A 20,792-nucleotide genomic window follows, 5' to 3' on the forward strand; every position below is an offset into this window, starting at 1 on the left:
TGCTCAACACAGGAGCTGCCCCCTGGTGGTCAGTGTGCTCCCACAGGGGGAGCGCCACTCAGCCAGAAGCCCTGCGCTGGGCTCATGACTGGTGAGTGCAGCGGCGGTGGTGGGAGCCTCTCCAGCATTCGCAGCAGCGCTAAGGATGTCTGACTGCAGGCTTAGGCCTGCTCCCCGGGGCACATCCCCTGAGGGCTCCCGGACTGTGAGAGGGCACAGGCCCAGCTGAGAGACCCTCCCCACTCCTCCGAGTGCATGAATTTCATGCACCAGGCCTCTAGTTTGGTAATAAAGATTTTTTTTGTTCTTTATGTCATAGAATCACTGAATTGTGTTATCTAATGAATAGGTAATAAATAGTGGATTATTTTATCACACTTTTTTAAAGAACAGATCATCTATATAATCTAATTAATTTTAACCCATATCAATCAGGTATTAAGGTCAATTATTATCTCCAGTTTACAAAGCAGCAAACTGAGGCCAGGTCCCTGCTGCAGTAGTTATTTGCTGGAGGTTACCCAGTGTTTGGAAGAACAAAATTCATCATCTCCGGACTTCCTACCTGGTTTTATTTTTTATAGGATATTGTTGCTTCTATGAAACAATACTCTGTCAAAGATTGTGTTACCTGGATTATACACTGGATTAGGAAAAAAATATGTTTCATTAAAGGCAGTTAAGTAAGAATAGCTATCCTGTTCACATTTTAGAAGTTGGCGTAGAATTAGATGTAAAATCCAAAGAAATGGCTTTTATGGTCTCCTAGGATCTATCCCAACTTTTAATGACACATTAATGGAAGTTCAAACCATAGTAGGAAGGAGGAGAAATGTGCTTTGGGAGAATTGGGGTCAAAACACAGCAAGCATTAGGCAGCTTTAGGAAGATGGTGAGAACATATTGGCCAGACACTTTACCCAAATTTCTCCCTGGAGTTCAAGTGCCATAATGCCATATGACAATACACCTCCCTGTGATAATCTGCCCCATACATCAAATTGAATGTTCTTTTGTGACAGCATTTAACCACTCATAACAGGTTCAAAAAAAGAGCCTTTGAAAAACTTTATTTCTTGAAAATAATAAAATATTGTGATAATCAACCTAATGATAAAATATTTTCATAGTGAACCTAATGGCCCATATGTCTAGTCTTTAGCAATAGAGATCAATTAGATATCAAGATTGGGAAAATACATTTCTAGTTCTCCAAAGTATGTAAAGCTATTTAGAGCTAAACAGCCTTTAATCGGTTGCTGTCTAAATAGATGAATGCCAACAGAATGATTTAAAATGCTACAGATATTTTTATAAATGCAATTAAGAGCAAAGATGATGGAACCAGCATGTTCTGCTTGAAATATAACAATAGGAACACCTTAAATTTATTCCGTTTATAAGATTCAGTCACATATAAGTTTTCATATGACCCTCTCAACAACCCTATAATTAGTAGGGCTGAAATTAGTATTCATCTTTCATTGATTCCTACAACAAACTTCATATCCATTTACTCCCTCAACAAATATATATTACTGTACTATGAAGTATAGTACATCTGTATATTTTGCCAGGTCCTGGGATGCAACAGTGAACAGAAAGAAATTTTCTTGCCCTAAAAGAATTTCTAACCTAGCATGTGTGTCTTTTATTGTGTTGGATATTTGGACTACAAAGAAAAATAATAGTTACCACCTTGAGCTGCTACCAAGGTAATAATGAAGAACCTGGGGTCTTGGAAGGGTTAAATGGCCTGTGTGAGGTCCACAACTCATATCCCAGGTGAGTTAGAGCAGGAACTAAGGGCTCCTTGCCCCTTGTTTATTCTATTATTCCCATTATCTCTAAACTTCTCTCTCTGACTTGGGGGAGAAAATACAAATATCCCAATGGGTAAAGTCAGATCACTAAACCACTTTTTAAAGAATTAATGGGTAGGACCATATGTTACTTTTAAATTGCTTGCTGACTGTTGATATTTTTAGTAGGAGCTATGGCATTAAAAAGGGCCATTGAGGCATTGTTTTATTGATAATCTTTCATTCCTATGCAGTATGTTGTTTGTAGCATTTAACCATAATAGAGTAAAGCTTTAGAACTTACAGATCTTTTCAAGGGCACGTTTGAATGAAAACACTCATTTCAGATAAATGACAAATGCTCTCAAAGCTCCAGCTTGACAACTGTAGACTTTATGTGTCTAAGCCAAATATACTGACTGAGATAGAGATCAACATTGGGAAGGGCATCGCCAATATGGCAGGAGCCTTGAACTGCCTCCTAGGGTGTCCAGTTGCGTTGTTCTGAACACTATCCAATTTTCAGTAACATTTGGAATCATTCCATCTGAAATATTTCCACTGGGGACATGGAGATTATTTTATTTATCCCATACCCATGACCATACCATGCAGACTATGAGATGCTCATGTCAGAAAAGTCATAAGAAGGAAAGAAGATAGGATAGCTCAAAACAACTCCTTTCAGTTTTCAGTATGTTGTCCTTCTGCATGTCCTTAGCCAATCTCTTGGATGTGAACCCAGAGCAGTTATCAACCAATAGATCCATGTGATTTGCCTGGAAAGGCTGCAGTTCAGCTTTTTATGATCACCCTGTTGCCTTATGAAAGAGCATTTTCAATTTTGTCCAAGAGTTTTTCTGCCAAGGATACAAATACAGACCCTCGCCTCGTCATTTTTATGGGTTCCCCTGTGTGTTCCACAGTTTTTATGTGTTGTTACAAATGGGGCCAGGTTTTCCAAATGACAACTTCTCATTTCCGCTGACTGCCGCAGGACTCCATCGATTAGCTAGCAAGGTCTTCGTAACTGCCTCTTCCCCCCTTTCTGTCTCCAGCAACAGGACCTTGTGGTGTTGAGTAGAAAGAAATGATAGTTTTCTGCTTTGGCAGCGTCTGTCATTTATAGATGAGCACCATCATAAATTTGGCATACATCTATCCAAATCCAGGAGGCTGAGATTTAGTATCCCTCATAAAATAATAGATTAACTATATTTATGACAAACATCTTAAGTATGAATTCTGGGGTACAATCATGTAGAACATAAATTGAGTCCCATCTGTCTAAGGAGAACAGACCATTATACTAGGGCTCATATTTTCATGAAATGTACATATATCATTAAGACTTTCAAAGTCAATTTGAAAAATGAAGCTGCCTCCGTCTTTGCCTGGGCACCTTGAATTTGACACAGCAACCTGCCAGGCAAGGCTAAAGGAGCTTGGGTAGTTAAGAGTGTGTCATGATCTGAAAACTAACTTCTGAAACTTTTGAACATTTTCTTTTTCTTCTCTTCCAAATAATACTGAGCATTTATTGTTAGGTTCTCCACTTCTGAGAGAAGTGCCCACTGTTGCTCTAAGAAAGTAAACCGAAAGCTAAGACTGACTTATGATTTATTGAGGATCTATTAACTTATGATGTACTAGGGATATGTTATAAAACATTCTAAAAAAGCAAAATCTTGGATATCTCCTTGAGGGTTATATCACCATGAAAAAAACTTTTCTGCATGTAAATTACATTGGAATATAAAAAGACTGTATGCACATTGAATGATTTCATAAATGCACAACCATAGGTGACCTTGAAATTTTAGCAAAGGTCATTACTTACATTTTTATGACATTTCACTTATTTGCTTCAGGAAGAATTCTCTTAAAATGACATATTTTTTCTGAAATGGTGCATGATCAAATAGAACTAACTACTCAATCAGTATTTGTAGATTCTGTGTGCAAGGGCACTGATATTAGGCACTTTAGAGGATTCTGGGCCTGATTTTGATTATGCTTAAAGTCTAGTGTCATACAAATTTAACTTTGTAGTATAAAGCTTAAAATGTTTTTATTGAAACATTTCTATAGTATTTTCATCTTTCCTGACTTCTTTCTCTGAAAATCGGGTTTGCTGCTATAGACATCGGGCATAGTATTATGCAGTACTGGTTTGGTGCTCCCATTTCTATCGAGAGCACTATCCAATGAGACATTCTGAGGTGATAAAAATGGTCTGTTATCCGTGTTGTCCCACATGAGTGCCATTTGCCACACATAGCTATTCAGCACAGGATGTGTGGCTTGTGCTACTGAGGAGCTGAATATTTAATTTTAGGTAGCCACTCCTAGCTATGGTATTGGACAGCAAGCACCTCTATAGACTGTGGTACTCTTTGCTCTTTTGACTAGCTTTGACTCCAGAGAAGGCGTTGAATTCTTGAGCCTCTCTTTTTTCATCTGCGAAGTACAAATAATGCCTTTGCAGCATCACAGCAGTGTTGGATGGAGCAAATGAAATAATCATGAAAAAGCTTTGCAAATGTAAAACCTAATAAATATTCCTATGATTGATGTAATTAGTTTCTTGGATTTTTTTTTTTTTTTTGTCCTCCTGTGGTGTCTTATTTCAGCTGTCCCTTTTGGCTGCAATCAGTGAGAGGTGGTCGGCTATCATCTTCCATTATGCTGCACCTAATAGAGCATATTCTAGAAAAACAGATCCAAGCTTATTAGGTTCATATGCAAAATATAATCTTAACAGCAGTACTAGTAATAATTAATGTGTAACTGAATGATCATTATGTGCCTGATACTAATGTGCTAAATGTTTTATATATACTACCTTATTTAATGATCATAACAATCCTTGGGTGAATGCTAGAAAGTGAAACTTAGAGAGGGAAAATAGTGGCTCAGAGTCATTCACATAGGAAGTAGTTTCAAGGCCAGAGTCTCCCCGGGGCAGTCCTTCAAATTCACTCCCATGATATGTTACCTTTGGATGAAGGTTGGTGGACTTTACTGCAAATGCTTTCTGAAGGCTGTTTGAGATTATTTTTCACTAGATAATACTGCTAGAAGTCTCAAAACTCAGAAAGTGTTATCCCTTCCCATGTACCCTATTTTACAACTGGTTTTGTTTTTTCTTTTTAAAGTTTTGAGTGGCTTTGAATAGGGATATATTAATTAACCAAGGTATGATTCTTGAGCGTTATTTACCTACTTTGCATGTATAGCATAGTAAAAAGAGCATGAGCTTGAGGTCAGATTAGCATCACCTCTCACTGACCACATAACCTTGACCAAGTCATGTTCACTGACCTTCTATTTCCCCATCTATAAAATGGGAGGACTAATACTTAACTCCCTAGTTTGCTGTCAGGATTAATGAACTAATAAATGTGCCTGGATCCATGCCTATCACTTAACAGACACTCAATAAATGGGAGCCATAAAAAGCAACCATTCGTTCAAAGAAATTCGCAGACCCTGTCCTTATCTTGACTCTAGGATCATTTCATGCCATCCTGACATGCAACAGTGATCTGCAGTTACATTCTTCTTTATGTGCTTCCTTTATTGTCTCATAGTAATTACTGCACTTGTGTTTTCATTCCAGGACATTAAGGCTCGATGAGCCCGACTTTCCCAGTCGGACATTTAAAGATGTAGAAGGACCTTCTTGGTCTTCCCCACATTTCTGTATAATGTACGAAATGTCTTTTTACTCATTCTTAATGCATCTCATCCATTATGTCCCTTACAGCTCCTGGTAATTCATCCTGTACACAGCAGTCATATGGTTAGCGTATATTAAATGAATATCATTCAGTGGAATTGAATGGGAGAAGATCTGCCCCCCCGCCCATATGGACAGGGCAAAAAGTCATGGGTTAGCTCTTTTTCTTTGTATTCAATAAGATAAATGCCCCATCTCATAGATTGATGATCTGCTCTATATACAGCTATAGTAATAGAAGAAGGGACAATTTAGCTCATCTCCATTTGTTGAAGGAGAAAATTGGGTCCTTCATGTGGAGAAGTGGCCCTCCTGAAGCCAGGGTTGGCTACCGAGATCAAAGGAGTGGGAGCCGGGGAGGGGTTGTAATCAGAATGAGAAACACACCCCTGCCTGACAAGTTCCTGCTAGCATTTATGTAAGAAACTGGTCATTCCATACATTGTATTCCTAGCCTCCTGCAAAAATTTTTCTTAGTGTACAATTCTTTTTTGTACACTGTTAATTATTTAACCTCTAAAAAAATATGTGCTTTATTTTCTTTCAAATATGAAATGACATAAGTACTAGAAATTCTTGTCACAATAGAGATTATTTTGTCCCTTGATCCCCAATATTTGAACTTCTGTCAGAGTTTTATGATGATTTTTGCCCATTTAACCAGCAAAATTCATATCTAAGTTAAAATAATTTGTCTTCCCGCTTGACCAGTGTGGCTTAGTGGTTGAGTGTTGACCCATGAACCAGGAGGTCACAGTTATATTCCAGTTCAGGGCACATGCCTGTGTTGCAGGCTTGATCCCTAATAGAGGGCGTGCAGGAGGCAGACGATCAATGATTTTCTTTCATCATTGATGTTTCTATCCTTCTCTCCCTCTCCCTTCCTCTCTCTGAAATCAATTTAAAAAAATAATAATTTGTCTTTCCTAACACAATATCTTAGTTCTTACTTCTCTATTAACAAATATTTTTACTCAATGTGAAAATTAGTGTACCACATTTTGAGTTTAGGAAAAGTTACTGCTGGGGTTCTTGTTCCAGCATTAAGAAGGGTTCAGCAATCTGGAGAAAGGCTGTGTGTAACTTAAGTAAGAGTCCAGAGATGAAAGATAATTTTGAAAGGCATTGGGGGTCAGAGGAACCTAGCAAAAGGAGCTAAGTTCTCCTTGTCTCAGGACCCCTTGCTTTTTATTAACACAAATTGTCCTAAGGTAAGGTGGAGATATACACTTCAAAGGGTAGGGTTTCATACAAAAGCATTGTCAGATTGGGGAATAGCCTACGGCTGTTCAGGTGTTTGACCAGTAGGAGGCAATAACATGTAGATTAAGATGCCCTGAGCTGTCTGGCAGTAAAGAATCATCTTTTTCAGGTTTGGGGAAATGCCTTTAGCCATTCCCAACAGGTGATAACATATGTGACTCAGCCCTTGATGAGTCCCCAAGTTCCATCAACCTTTTGATGAAACTCTTGCAATTATGACATGCTGGAACTGGCTTTTGGCAAGTTACTTATTTCATTCTTTTCAACCAAAATTGTACCCAATCCTTTGACTCATCCATAAGACATAATGATTAACATCTAGCAAAAGTTTTTTAAAGTACTTTGAAAAATCTTGAGTAGATGTTCTGTTTATATTAAAGCATTCCAAATTGAGAAAACCCTTTCGGAAAACAATGTCCTAGGATAAATCAAGAAACCCCAAAAATGTTTATTCCATTTGACCAATTAATTAATAACAAGGAAATAATCCTAATGCAAAGCAAAAAAATAAATTAAACGTTATAAATGAAGATGTCCATCATAGCATTATTTATGTTAATGAAAACTGTAAACAAGATGATCAGTATGAGGAAAATTATTTAAAGATCTTGTATCCAGTGGAATATTATGCAGCTTTACAGTAAATAAAATAACATGAAAAATGCATGTAATACATTAAATCAAAACATTTCAAATTATATCAAATTGAAAGTTTAAAATGGTTTACTCATGTGTGTATTTGCATATATTTATTGAGCCCCCATGGAATATCCAGCATAGCGCTAGGACTAGGTATATGACAGCGAGTCAGGCAGACTTGGGCCTTGCCCACATGAAAGCATGTCTAGACAGATAGAAACTGAACAGGTGATGACAAGCTTGATGTGTGAAAAGAAAGGGATGCTGACCTTGTCTGGGAAGGAAGGGAAGGCCTAAGCAGAGGACGTAAGCATCTATGCCTGGTGGGTGAGAAGGTAGCTATGCAAACAGGGACCCTGGCTTGGGGGTGGAGGTGAGGAGAGTGAGAATCCTCTTATCAAAGAGACCAGTACTCCATAGGAGTTGACATGTGAAAGACTATCCTGTTTAAATAACTTGGGGACATGGAAGGGAGATTAGGATATGTAGAATGGGGTTAAAATGGTGGCTAAGGACAGAAATGAAGGCAGAATGAAATGATAGTAAATATGGAGGTTCTTAACCTCTTTTTATGGCCAACTAGTGAAGCCTAGTCCCAGAATAAATGTTTTTAAATCCATAAAATAAAACTTGTGGTTTTACAAAGAAAAACAATTACATTGAAATATAGTTTTCAATTTCTTGTTATGATGTAATGACACAGTAATTAATACAATGCATTCACTCAGATACAGCAATAGGTCTAATATCTATCATAATTTTGAAGGGTTGATGAGCATAAATGGTATTTCAAGCTTCCTATGACCATTATAATATCCAATGAAAAGATCTGATTTCTCTTGGTGACAAAGTTATAGGTACTGCTACAGCTGCTATAGTTTGCTGCCTTCACTTATAATTGAAAGAAATGCTACATTTCAGTTAGAGATAAGTGAACATAAAGATATATTTGTCATTCAAGTTCATGGATCCTGTGAACTCATTGGTCCCTTAGGAGCCTACAGACCCAGGTTAAAAACTTCTGTTCAGTGCGATAGGATTATGGTTGACATTTTTCTCCCCTATTCTCCACATGGCATTTGCAAGATAACTTCTCCTGATGACTTGATGAGGTTTATGTATCTCAGGCCACAGATAAGATGGGAAACAACTTCTTAGTCTTTTGCTTTGTATTATAGTTGGGAGGTTCACAATCTGTAATGCAACGTCCTATATCTTCCTTGCTCAATTCTCTTATGGTCACGGTTATAAGTCCCCATGTTGCAAAATTCCTAAGGGACTTAGCATGATGAGAAATCCCAGACAAACTCCTTTGGGGACGTAGGCCTCTTAAATTAATATCACTTTCTATGGCCAGCAAACTTTCTCCTGCATCCTGTAGGTCTTCAATATGCAGCTGGCTTTGACAACTTGGTAATAAGTCAGCAGACTAAGTCTAGGCACTAATGCTAGATTTAAAATGTAAAAATACGATTAGCTTTTAGCAATATATTTTTAAAGGATTGGTAGCTTTCTGATGCCTGGGCAGTCCAGCCCCTGAATGTCTGCACAGCCCCAGTTAGGTCCAGGAGCGAGGGCTGACCCCTCTCTCCCTCAAACAGCCTGAGGCAATAAGCTTGTTTGCTGACCGTAAATTTTTTATATTTTCTGTATGAAACAAAGATACATTTTTTAGATGAAGAAAAACTCGGTTTCCTCATTATCACTCAGACTGACCTTCCCATTGTCAGTGTGTATTTCCCCCTACCTGGAGTATCAAAGCTGAACCCTAAACTCTTCATCTAGAGAGGAAAGAGGTGGGAGGAGCAGAATTCAAACATTTTCCTTGTATCTTGAGAACCTATGTTTCCTTTGTAAAGGGCCATTCAATTAGAAGAAAAAGAACCTGCTCCTCATTCGACCTAGAAAATTCATTTTTAATCTTATTCCTGGCTTTTGAATCATTACTGGACCTACTCCCTGAGGGACTTGATTTGAGTGGCATGAGTTAGTTATTCTATTTTCCATAATAAAGCTGCCTCAGAAATAACTGTTTCACATCTCTTAGTGACAAATCGGAAAGGGGGCAATTTTTCACCCTGAAGAAGTTGAAATGTGACTTTTCTATTGTACGAGTCAAATGGCTGGAAAACTACAGAAAATAGGAGAAAGCTGTTCATTAGATTCAAACACTAGCAAACAAGCCCTCTTTTGTGCTCCCTTAGAAAAGTGACAAGTGTAGGCATATCCTCTGTTTGGCTCAAATAAACTCTCAGAAAAGTTCCAAAAAAAAGAAAGAAAAAGAACTAAAAGTGACAAGTTCATTACTATCAGTGCCAGTTTCAACATGGAAATATCTAGAGGTGCCACTGTTTTATCTGAGTGTGACACTGACAGCTTCTGCTCCCCAACAAAGTGGCGCAGGGGACAGTGGGGCAGTTGTCATGCAGTCCTCAGACAAGGAGGGCAATGACTGCCATATTATCGGGCCACAAAGTCACTGCAGGGTGTAGTCCAATGGCCAGGACCCAATTGACACAGGCTTTCAAATGGAGAGAGCAGGGATATCCTAAGTCAGGATTGTAGCCTGGCAGAAAATTGCAGCCCTGGACTGTTTTGAACTTAAGAAATTAGTGACCTGGCTTAAGTTATTTAAAATGAATAAGCTTCTTTGCTTTTTTAAGGATAAGCTCATACAGATTCTGACTCAGTGAAGAGACACTTTAATTTATAGACAACTTTCCCTGCTTCCAGGATTAGTCTAAAAGCTAAGATGTAAAAATTAGATAGAAATGTAGTTCATTAGGAATTAGCAAGCTTCCCAGTGATCAACTGTGCTTGAAGACACCGAGTTTCTGGAATTTGGCTTTAGGCATGATGACGTGGCATTGTACGTGAAGGGCCCACCCGCATCAGATTGGCCCAATATGTAATATTTGGCATGTTCTTTTTAATATATAGATATATTTTTTTAAATATATTTTATTGATTTTTTTTACAGAGAGGAAGGAAGAAGGATAGATAGTCAGAAACATCGATGAGAGAGAAACATTGATCAGCTGCCTCTTGCACACCTCCTACTGGGGATGTGCCCGCAACCAAGTTACATGCCCTTGACCGGAATCGAACCCGGGACCTTTCAGTCCGCAGGCCGACGCTCTATCCACTGAGCCAAACCGGTTTTGGCTGGCATGTTCTTTTTATTTTCTGTGTTAGGATATTAGTTTTCTGAGGCTGTATTTGACTCATATAGTGCTCAGTTTGATGAATAGGTGGGTTAATTTGAGTAAAGTTTCTGGAGTAAAAAATATTGAAAGCTGATTTCCTTCACATGGTTTATCAGCTGGATATGAAAACAGCTCCCCAAAAAAGGTTTTCAAAATGTTGAGAGCTTTGGAAAACAAGTAAATTAACGTGGAACCTCCCAAGGAGGCTACTTTGAAGAAATAAATGCACTTGGCTGCATAAATTATGGATATCTGTTACAAAGGGCAATTCTGATGTAGCTGAGCAAATTTTGCTTCAAAATCCTGGAGGATAAAACCTTTGAAAAGGTGTTTGAGTAATCAGGAAATAATTAAGACAGAGCCCTGCTTTATGTGAGGGAATACTTGAAAGTGGAATTCATATTAACCAGAAGTTGCCGATGACATGCCTCTTATTAAAAAAAAAATGAAGTAAACAGTACATTAATTAAATTTTCTAATACACAAAATAAGGAGGCTTTAAAATGCCAGTAAGGAAAGAGAAATAATATAATGGGATTTGATAAAAAATATCAAGCAATTAAAATGAAGAATAGCAAAGTTAGGCATTGTTGTCATCATCTTGCAGGGGTCCTCAAACTACGGCCTCCGGGCCACATGCGGCCCGCCGAGGACATTTATCCGGCCCACCGGGTGCCGCTGCCTGTCCTGCTTAGCAGCCACTCGTCCCAGGCCCGCAGTGTGCATAGGAATTTGTTCATAGTTTTTTTTTAAACTATAGTCCGGCCCTCCAATGGTCTGAGGGACAGTGAACTGACCCCCTGTTTAAAAAGTTTGAGGACCCCTGATGGTGATACCAGATATTCACCAGGCAGACCCCACTTTCTAACACCTAAGCATTCCCTCATGTTTCACTTATTCCACCCACTCATCTCCTACTCCTTTTTACCCCATTCTATGCTTGTCTAAATCTGACCTTCAAAATCCAGCCAAAATGCCACTTTCTTCATGAAAAATGTCTCCCTTTTCCTAGGCCAGAAGTAATCCATTTCCCCGCTCTATGCTCTCATGCCTCTGACTAGTTTCCATCATAAATTAGACATCTCTAAATGACTGTCTCATTTCCCGTGCTAAACTGTTACTTTCTTCAAGTCTATACCTACAGTCTAGCACATTGTCAGCAACTAGCATATTGTTAATATGCCTCTGTTAATGAATAAATGACCGCTTTTGAAAAAGAGATATGAAAAGGAAATGTTATATTTTTCTTAAAGAAATAGGGATACAGAGAAAAATATGTAATTTTGTCATCTTCTCAATGTTACCTGAATTGGATAATTGTTGAATAGGGTAAATATTTTCACTTAAGGAAAATAAGCCTTAAAACTAAACTATGATTGTAAAACAAAGGAACAGCTTTTTCACGTTTCTGGGTGGCTATTGTATGTCTTTTATCATGTTAGTGCCATATGAACTCCTCCCTTTGTGCAGGAAGATTAATTCACGACCACTCATGAATAGCTAGAGAAAGCATAATGCTCATTTATGCCACCTTCTAACCTGTGGGACATTATTTAATCTATATGAGCCCTAGTTTCCTCATCTTTAAGAAAGGAATAATCATTTGCTGCCTTACCTGTTTCACAAGTTTGCTGTGAGAGGTAAGAAGACAATGTAAGTGACAGTACTTTGTAAATTGTAAAATTCTTTGTTAATGTAGGAACATACGGAGGAGATCAATATGAGACATTAAAATAGTAATATGAAAAAGAGAAAATAAGTGACTAAAACAGGTCAGATTCTTTAGGTCAAATTTATATGAAATATTTTATGAAACATATGAAGGAAAGAGTTTACTATGCAATAACTTAAGTTTCCATCATAAGAAACAGTAATGCCATAAGGGCAAGTGTTAAGATTACTGAATTATTTCACTTAGTGTGTTCTATAAAATTGCAATTTTAGTCTGAGGGGTCCTTATAAATAAAAGAGTTCCAGGCCTGAAATAATCTTCAATCTAATTTACTCATTATTTTCATTTAGGAAAGATGATTCCATTTCCTTCTCTACTACTATTGAGGTCAGTTTAGTGACATCTAAAATATTTTCCATCATACTTCATGGCATCCTAAAGTTTTAATAAAGGTTCTGGAAAGGAATAGAGATTGTGGAATCCAAGGATAAAAAGTAATCTGAGCATTCACTTATTCTAAATACCATCCAGACTTGAAATTCATCTGTAGAATCTCTGCTATATCTGGTCTTGACCTGGATGGATCCAAGGCAGAAAAAGGGATGGGAGTCAACGGCTGATCCCTCAATCAATTAAGTAGAAATGGGATCTCCTTTTAGTTTTGATGTGTGTGAAAGCTTTGGTTTGTCTGGTATGCAGAACAGGCACACTGTCATGTTGCTGTTCCCCTGGTCACACCTGGCCTCTTGGCCATCACACAGTTCCCATGGTACACAGTTCCAAATTAGCTAGGGCAGTGAACAAATATATCTTCAGGTTTAATCCCCTTTCTCTCTTAATGAGAGTTTGTTAGCCTATCTATGGCTGTTTTCTAAGAGCACCAGCTCTAGTAGGATTCAACCTGTGATGGATTTCGCTGTTGCCTAAGAAGTTCCCTTTTCTTTCCCAAAGGAGCCACTGAACAGAGCATCTTAAATAGCAAATGAACCCTGAAGAGTTAAAGTCACTCTGGTCCCTCATACAGACTGCATATGGGCCTTGAGGATTATAATCATTTAGTAGCTGCATGATAAAAATGCCAGATGTCTATAACTTATTTGGTTGAACCACATATTGTGCTTATGGTTAATGTCATTATGGGGTGCTAGGTGGGGAGAGATTAACCAAAGAATTTATATGCATAAATGTATAACCCATAGACACAGACAGTAGTATGGTGAAGGCCTGGGGGAGGGGGGCAGGTAAGGAGTGGAGGGGGTCAATGGGGAAAATAAAGGGGACATCTGTAATACTCTCGAAAACAAGGTTAAATTTTTTAAAAAAGAATTAAGGGAAGCAGAAAAAAAGTTCACAGAAAAAGAATAATAAAATGGGTCTAATAAAAATAGACTATTATACAGAAATTTATACAAATATTTGATTAATATAATTAAATTTATACAAATATTATACAAAAATAGAAATTTATAACTTAGAGTGGCAGTAGTTAATACGTATAATGGAATCTTTGCATCCTATATTTTAGATAAATCATTTCCATTCAAAGAGCAGCAAAAACTTAACTAATCATAACCAAAATAAACCATGTTTCTTTCCTCTTCTCTGCCACACACGCCAAACTTGAAATGTTTAACTTGGTGTAAAAATTGAATTTTAACTTTATATTCATGTTCTAATTAAAACACGAGTAGTCGAATGAAACTCCCGTTGCCTAATGACTTATTTCATGTTACTATCAGATCATGTCATCATATTGGAGGGTATCTGGTTTCCCTATATATTAAAGACATCCCGGAGCAAAATTTACTATTCAAGGATATTGGATAGAAAGTTACCTTATTCAAGGGGGAGAATGAAGTCATTTTTTATGTCATCATGACCTTGGGGTGACCTGATATGGAAACTGGTGGCATGAGATTCTCTTTCAATCAGACTTGATGGACTAAACTCTGTGCTGGGGTGAAACCAAATATAGAAATCAAAATCTTATTTTTAACTCATTTTTCGTCCATTTATCAGTGTTGGTATGATACATGAGGCTTTAATACCATTTCTCTGTGTCTCTCTTAGAAGACAGAGGGAAGCTAAAAGTCAGCAGTTCCAGCCAGCCGTCAAACTCTGAAGGTGGCTCGTTTCTCCTCAAATCTGGCACAACACCCCTGCCACCCCTGCCACCGGGAGCAGACACTTCTCCCTCCAAGAGCACAAATGGAGCTCCTGGTACTGTCTCTGAATCAGAAGAAGAAAAAGCTAAAAAATTGCTTTATTGTTCACTATGCAAAGTGGCTGTGAACTCCCTGTCACAGCTAGAGGCACACAACACAGGTTAGTGGCTATTGTTGGGATTTAAATAATGTGCATAACAAAATCCAACTTTTCCCTTCAGAATACCACTGGGTGTTCAAACATTAGGTTTGTTCAGTGTCTTCTCTACTTTTTTTGATTCAGATATATGATTTTGAGAAAAGCCTGACTTTAGAAACAGCAAGGCAAAAGCAGATTGGCGATAAAACTTGTTCTATATTTTCTAAATGTACCTAATACCTCCCCAAACTCACTACAAGGAAGTGATGAGGCTGAAGACATACTAGTATATCTATGCACAATGTTCACTGCAATAGACTTACATGAGGAAAAAATAGAAACAACCTAAAAGTCCCTCAGTAAGGAAATACTGAATAATTATAGTAACTCAATATGACAGATTATATTATTCAGTCATTAAAATGTAATTATAGACTGCCGATGTGGCTCAGTGGGTTGAGGTACTCTATGCACCAGACAGGATACATGCCTGGGTTTCAGGCTCAGTCCCCAGTAGGGAGCATGCAGGAGGCAGCCAATCAATGTTTCTCATTGATGTTTCTATCTCTCTCCCTCTTCCTACAACTCTCTCTAAAATCAATAAAAACGTATTTTTTTAAAAAAGTTAAAATCAATAAAGACAAAATTGTTTTTTAGAAAAAAGCGTTTTTTAAAAATATATAATTATAAGAAAATATGTTTACAATTTGATATGTGAAATTTTCGGAATATTTAATTAGCATGATCCCAATTTTTTAAAAAAATGTATTTTATGCTGATTTTTAAAGTTTAAGTATAGTTGGTATACAACCGTATATTAGTTATATTAGTTTAGGGTATACAATATAAAGATTTGACATTTTTATACCTTATGATTATTGTTTTAATAATTATCTTTCACCTTGCAAATTTCTAAAAACATTATTGGCTATATTTATTTTTTATATACTATAAACTAAACTAAAAAGAAATGCACTAAAATGATAACTTTGGTTATGTCTGGGCCTTGAAAATATAAGTAATCTTTATTTCTGTTTTCCCATTTTTTACAATGAAAACATGTTAAATTTATAAGAAATAAAATGGTCATTAAACAATAAAAGCATTGGGAAATTCAACCTGAAGATAACCTCTCAAGAATAAGAAAACAAAGAGCTTCATATAGTTCTTAAATCACTATTTAATATGTGTCTCTTTCTGTTTTAGGATCTAAACACAAGACCATGGTTGAAGCTCGTAATGGGGCTGGTCCAATTAAGTCCTATCCTAGACCTGGATCAAGATTAAAGATGCAGAATGGTAGTAAGGGGTCAGGACTACAGAACAAGACATTTCATTGTGAAATCTGTGATGTTCATGTTAATTCAGAAATTCAACTCAAACAGGTAATGTATTCCGAATTAGTAGTCACTGTTGTTTGGGGTCACCACTTGACTGTGTATCTCCTCATCTATATAATGGTTCTCACTGTGCTCACAGTTAAATTAGCTAACCTTTATATGATGCATGCAATATGCAAAATACAGGTGCTCTGTGGAAGAAAAAGGCACTACCAAATATATGCATACCTATTGTTACTATATGTCAGATTCCAGACTAGGTGTTAGAGACAGATGAGTACAGCAGTCATCTGGAGCTCACAGTCAAGCAGGAACTTCTGGAAGACAAGTGGGCCATTCAGCCGATCATCCAAGGACCCAAAATTTGGTTAGGGGGACAGACTCCACAGTCACAGTGGTAACACCAGGCAAAGTTGGATAAGATCTATACAGAAAGAGGAAAGGGAGAGAGGCATTACAATTGAGTGGGAGCAAGTCTTGACCCACACACTACCTTGGAATTTGTACCTAGAACTCGGTCCAGCTACCTCTGGTATGAAAGCCTCATAATCATGGTGAAACCAGCTACCTCTATCTGGAAATATATTTTATATGAAATAGAACTCACATTTAGATTCGGCTAATGCAGCAAACTTTTTTCAGCACATTTCTAGCCGAAGGCATAAGGATCGAGTTGCAGGGAAACCACTGAAGCCGAAATACAGCCCCTACAACAAACTCCAGCGGAGCCCAAGCCTCTTAGCAGTAAGTTCACCTTGCCTGCTCACTGTTTTGTGGGGCAGCCTTGCTGGGTTGGGCAGATTCTGTGGGTAAGGAGGGCCTCGGGACTAATTAGTCCTGAAAGGTTTGGAACTTAAACAGCCCGCATAGACAGAAATTTTAGAATGAAATGCTTAGTTCCTGCCGTGGGACACCTTGAAGAAAGCTTCCTTAGAGAAGAGAAGCTGAACCGCTTCAAGAGCTAATACCTCACCCTTTTAGGAGGACCTTTTGAAAAGACGACATTCTTTACCATATAAAGAAAAGAAAAGGCTCAGGAACAAGGACAAGTGATGACTGTTGGACCTGGGAAAAGGGATTGCTTTCTGAAAACTAAAACTCACCCATTTAGTATCCTCCTCCCTTCTCTCTCTCTTCCTCTCTTCCTCTCCTTCTCTCCTCCTCTCTCTCTCCCCCCCCTCTCTTCCCCTCTGTCTTCCCCTCTATATCTCCCTCCCTCTTTCCTTCCGCCTCCCCCTCAACCCCTCTACTCCCAGTAAGTAAACTAGGTGTGTGTCTAGTAGGCATGTTGGTAATCAGCCTGTTTCACCTGCTCTCAGTATGTGCTGTTGTCAGTTTCTTTGCAAAACTACCCAATGAGCCCTAGCTCGTTTGGCTCAGTGGATGGAGCATCGGCCTGAAGACTGAAGAGTCCCGGGTTCGATTCCAGTCAGGGCACGTGCCCAGGTTGTGGGCTCCATCCCCAGTAGGGGGCATGTAGGAGGCAGCCGATCAATGACTCTCTCACATCATTGATGTTTCTATCTCTCCCTCTCCCTTCCTCTCTGAAATCAATAAAAATATATTTTTAAAAAAACAACAACTACCCAAGGACTTCAGCAGTAGGTGCCATGTAAATACCCAGAGGACTGGATTTCATAATCTCCCTGGGACCCAGGCTGACATTCCATCTGAGGGTGAAGCTGGGAGTGGCCAGCTGGAGGCCTTGCTCAGGTTACCTTCCAGCTGCTTAGAGCCTCCCTCTGATGCTGAGCAGTGTAACCTGCACTAAGCAAATCCAGCTTCAGAACGCTTCCTAATGGCAAAAGAGAGAAATTAAGGATCGATTCCTTACTTCACATGAAGATTCCACCCTGGGATTTCTTTCCAGAGAAAGCTGCTCGCCACTTACAGTGATTCCCAGTGAAGGGAATTTGAGTTAGCTGCCGTTTTTCAAGGAATGCTCTTTAACTGGCCTGAGAGAGGACTTTGTTTTCCTTACGCTTCATGGGTCCCTAATGTCCGGAACCCCAGTCACCTACCCCAGTGCAGCTTTTGGAAGAGAAGTGAGGTGAAGGGTCATGAACATTCTTTAAAATTTTTTTTTTAATGATAAAAAACCTCTTCAAGGCTGCATTGTGGATTATGACAAGTCAGAATTTTGAATTGAGTCCCACTGTCTACGCAGGAACCCTTGGGAATGATTGCTTTTCTTTCTGTGCAGCTGTACAAAACCACTTTAGGGTCTGTCTGTTCAGAGGGGCTTTCCTATGTCCTAGTGCCCAAGGGCAAAGACCACCAAAAAGAGTTGAAGTGGAAACAAATCAAAGTAAAGGTATGCATGGAGCCTTTGAAACCAGTTTTGTAAAAATGGTCATTTCTTGACTTCTGAGAGTAAAGATTTTTAAAATATATATATCTTTATTGATTTCAGAGAGGCAGGGAGAGAGAGATAGAAACATCAATGATGAGAATCATTGATCAGCTGCTTCCTGCACGTCCCCCACTGGGGATCAAGCCCACAACCCGGACACGTGCCCTGACAAGGTATCGCATGGTGACCTCCCGGTTCGTAGGTCCACGCTCATCCACTGAGCCACGCAGGCTGGGCATGAGTAAAGATTTTTTTAAATTTGACTTCTTAATGTCCATGCTTAACTTATAAAAATATATCTGTGTTGCTTATTCAAAACAATCTCCCCACCCCCTTCCTGGTTTTCTCCTTCCTTTAGGCAAAACTTGCATTCCAGAAAGATATGATGAAGCCTTTGGCCCCAGCCTTCCTGTCCTCGCCCCTGGCGGCAGCAGCCGCGGTGTCCTCCGCGCTGTCCCTGCCACCCCGGCCTTCCGCCTCGCTCTTCCAGGCGCCAGCCATCCCTCCCGCTCTCCTGAGGCCGGGCCACGGGCCCATCCGCGCCACACCTGCCTCCATCCTCTTTGCTCCCTACTAAGTCTGCAAGCCCCGAGTCAGTTGAGGCCAGTAAGTAGGAACGTTGAGAAGAAAAGCCAAAAGGATTCAGCAATTCAAGCATTTTGTGTTGCAGTGCCCTCACCCAGCCACAAGATGTGAGCCCGGCTCCAAAGAATGACCCATCAGTAGATTCCAGCGTGCTTTTAGGGCCGCTCCAGTCCTTCAGGAATCCCAGCAGCACAGGCTTTATCTCCCTGTTCCCTCCCCCTGCCCTGCCCCATTCAATCTGTATATCTGAGATATTTGGTTTCTTGCTACTCTATTGGTCAGAAAAAAAAAACAAAACATAGACCTATATCCTCCTCTGACTATTTTTCCATGAGTGTGATCTGGCTTAGAAACAATATGGAATATTTTCCTGACAGACTTGAAAAGTAGGGTCTTCCTCACATGTCTGTAAATAACTCTGGAATCCAACTGGGCACATTCTGGTGTGGAACAAAAACAGATGAACACAAGTGCTACCTTGTGGACCCCATCCTACCAATGGATCACAACGTTTTCTGGTGTACTATTGTTGACAGGGATTGTGTACTGTTTTAGACCCAAGTACTGTTGTATCCTGTGTAGTACTAGATCTGTATCTCTTGTCTGAATTAAACACTTTTTAGTTGCTGTGTAAATGTTAGGAAGCAAAATAGCTTTGAATTTTCTCTTTAAGAGAACAAAAGATAAAGTAATGTATTTTTCTTCATTTTTCATTTTATTGGGTGATATTTAAATGAACTAGAAAGCCATATAACATAGCTGTAATTACTACCTGTTTGCTATTTTTGTTTAACTTATTTTGTAGCTTCCTCACCAGTTTGAGTTGCTAAGCAAATGTATACAAACAGAAAAGAGCTTCCTAAATTGCACATTTTTGCACCTCTTGTGCATTCTGCAAGAAGACAATGAATCCATGTATTTCTACGTAATTATCTCCTTCGTTTTTAAACTGTTTTCATTTGTAATGATGCTACATAATCTTGTGGCTCCCTAATGCAATAATGTACAGAAGATAAAAAATTTATAATTGAACAATTTGTCTTTCTGTTCACTGAATATGTTGCAGGTCATGCTCCCATGCTCCCCTTCTAAGCTGATATCAACAAAACTGGAATGTTTGTGATATCAGGGTTAAGAAGTATCATAACACAACAAAACAGAGTGAACTCTTTTTGAGCATCTGTATCTGCAATCTGTAAATGGTAAAATGTCTGTGTATTTTTTTAAATGTACCTTTTCAATAAAAGTACAAAATATAAAAATATGTTTGTTATTTTCAAAGTGATTTTCTCCTGAGACACCTTCAATTTGAAATCATCTGATGAAAGATTTTAGTAGATGCAAAGTTTGCTTTTTACATATTTAGCATTTCCAGCATATTTATTTGTCATGTTTATTCATTACTGTTCACAGCATCTGTATGAGGCGAGACTTTGCTGCTGTTTTCCCTCTGAATCTCAAAGAAATTGGGCCAAAGTTGTGAGTGTAACCCAAAATAATGGTAGCAGCCTGCCAAAAAATTGGGACTGAATTTTTTAAACTTACTGTGTGTCTTCTAAATCCCTAGACCATCTTTTATTCATATCCATGGCAATTACACTCTCTTTTTAGAGAATTTTATTTCACTCCTCCCCCTTTACCTTCTCTAATCAGCCCACCCCTCTTTACCTCCACCTCATTCTGTTCTTAAGTGTAAAGGTTAATACATCCCTTTTGTTCTGGTTGTCTATTGCTGCTCAAAGAACTACACCAAAATTTAATGCCTTAAAATAACAATCATTTCGTTACAATTTCAGGAGTCAGGAATTCCCACAGAGCTAGGCTGGGCTGTTCTTCCTTTTCTTGGGGCACTGATAAGGGGTCCCTTGGTCATATTCAGCTGGTGG

General features: G+C 38.7%; 1 protein-coding gene across 6 annotated transcripts in view; it reads left to right on the forward strand.

Moving 5' to 3' along the window:
- ZNF385B (zinc finger protein 385B) overlaps nt 1-19,203 on the forward strand; it is a 367,474-nt gene extending 348,271 nt beyond the window's left edge. For all 6 annotated transcript variants that reach the window (XM_080669117.1, XM_080669112.1, XM_080669115.1 and 3 more), the window contains 4 exons: nt 14,395-14,649; nt 15,835-16,013; nt 16,611-16,712; nt 18,680-19,203. In XM_080669117.1, the coding sequence (XP_080525243.1) occupies nt 14,395-14,649; nt 15,835-16,013; nt 16,611-16,712; nt 18,680-18,898 (755 nt within the window). In that variant the 3' untranslated portion in view covers nt 18,899-19,203. The remainder of the gene's footprint in view (nt 1-14,394; nt 14,650-15,834; nt 16,014-16,610; nt 16,713-18,679) is intronic.
- Nucleotides 19,204-20,792: the final 1,589 nt, after the last annotated feature.

The sequence above is a fragment of the Plecotus auritus genome (assembly GCF_963455305.1).
Source record: "Plecotus auritus genome assembly, chromosome: 5".
In the NCBI taxonomy this organism is placed as follows: domain Eukaryota; kingdom Metazoa; phylum Chordata; class Mammalia; order Chiroptera; family Vespertilionidae; genus Plecotus; species Plecotus auritus.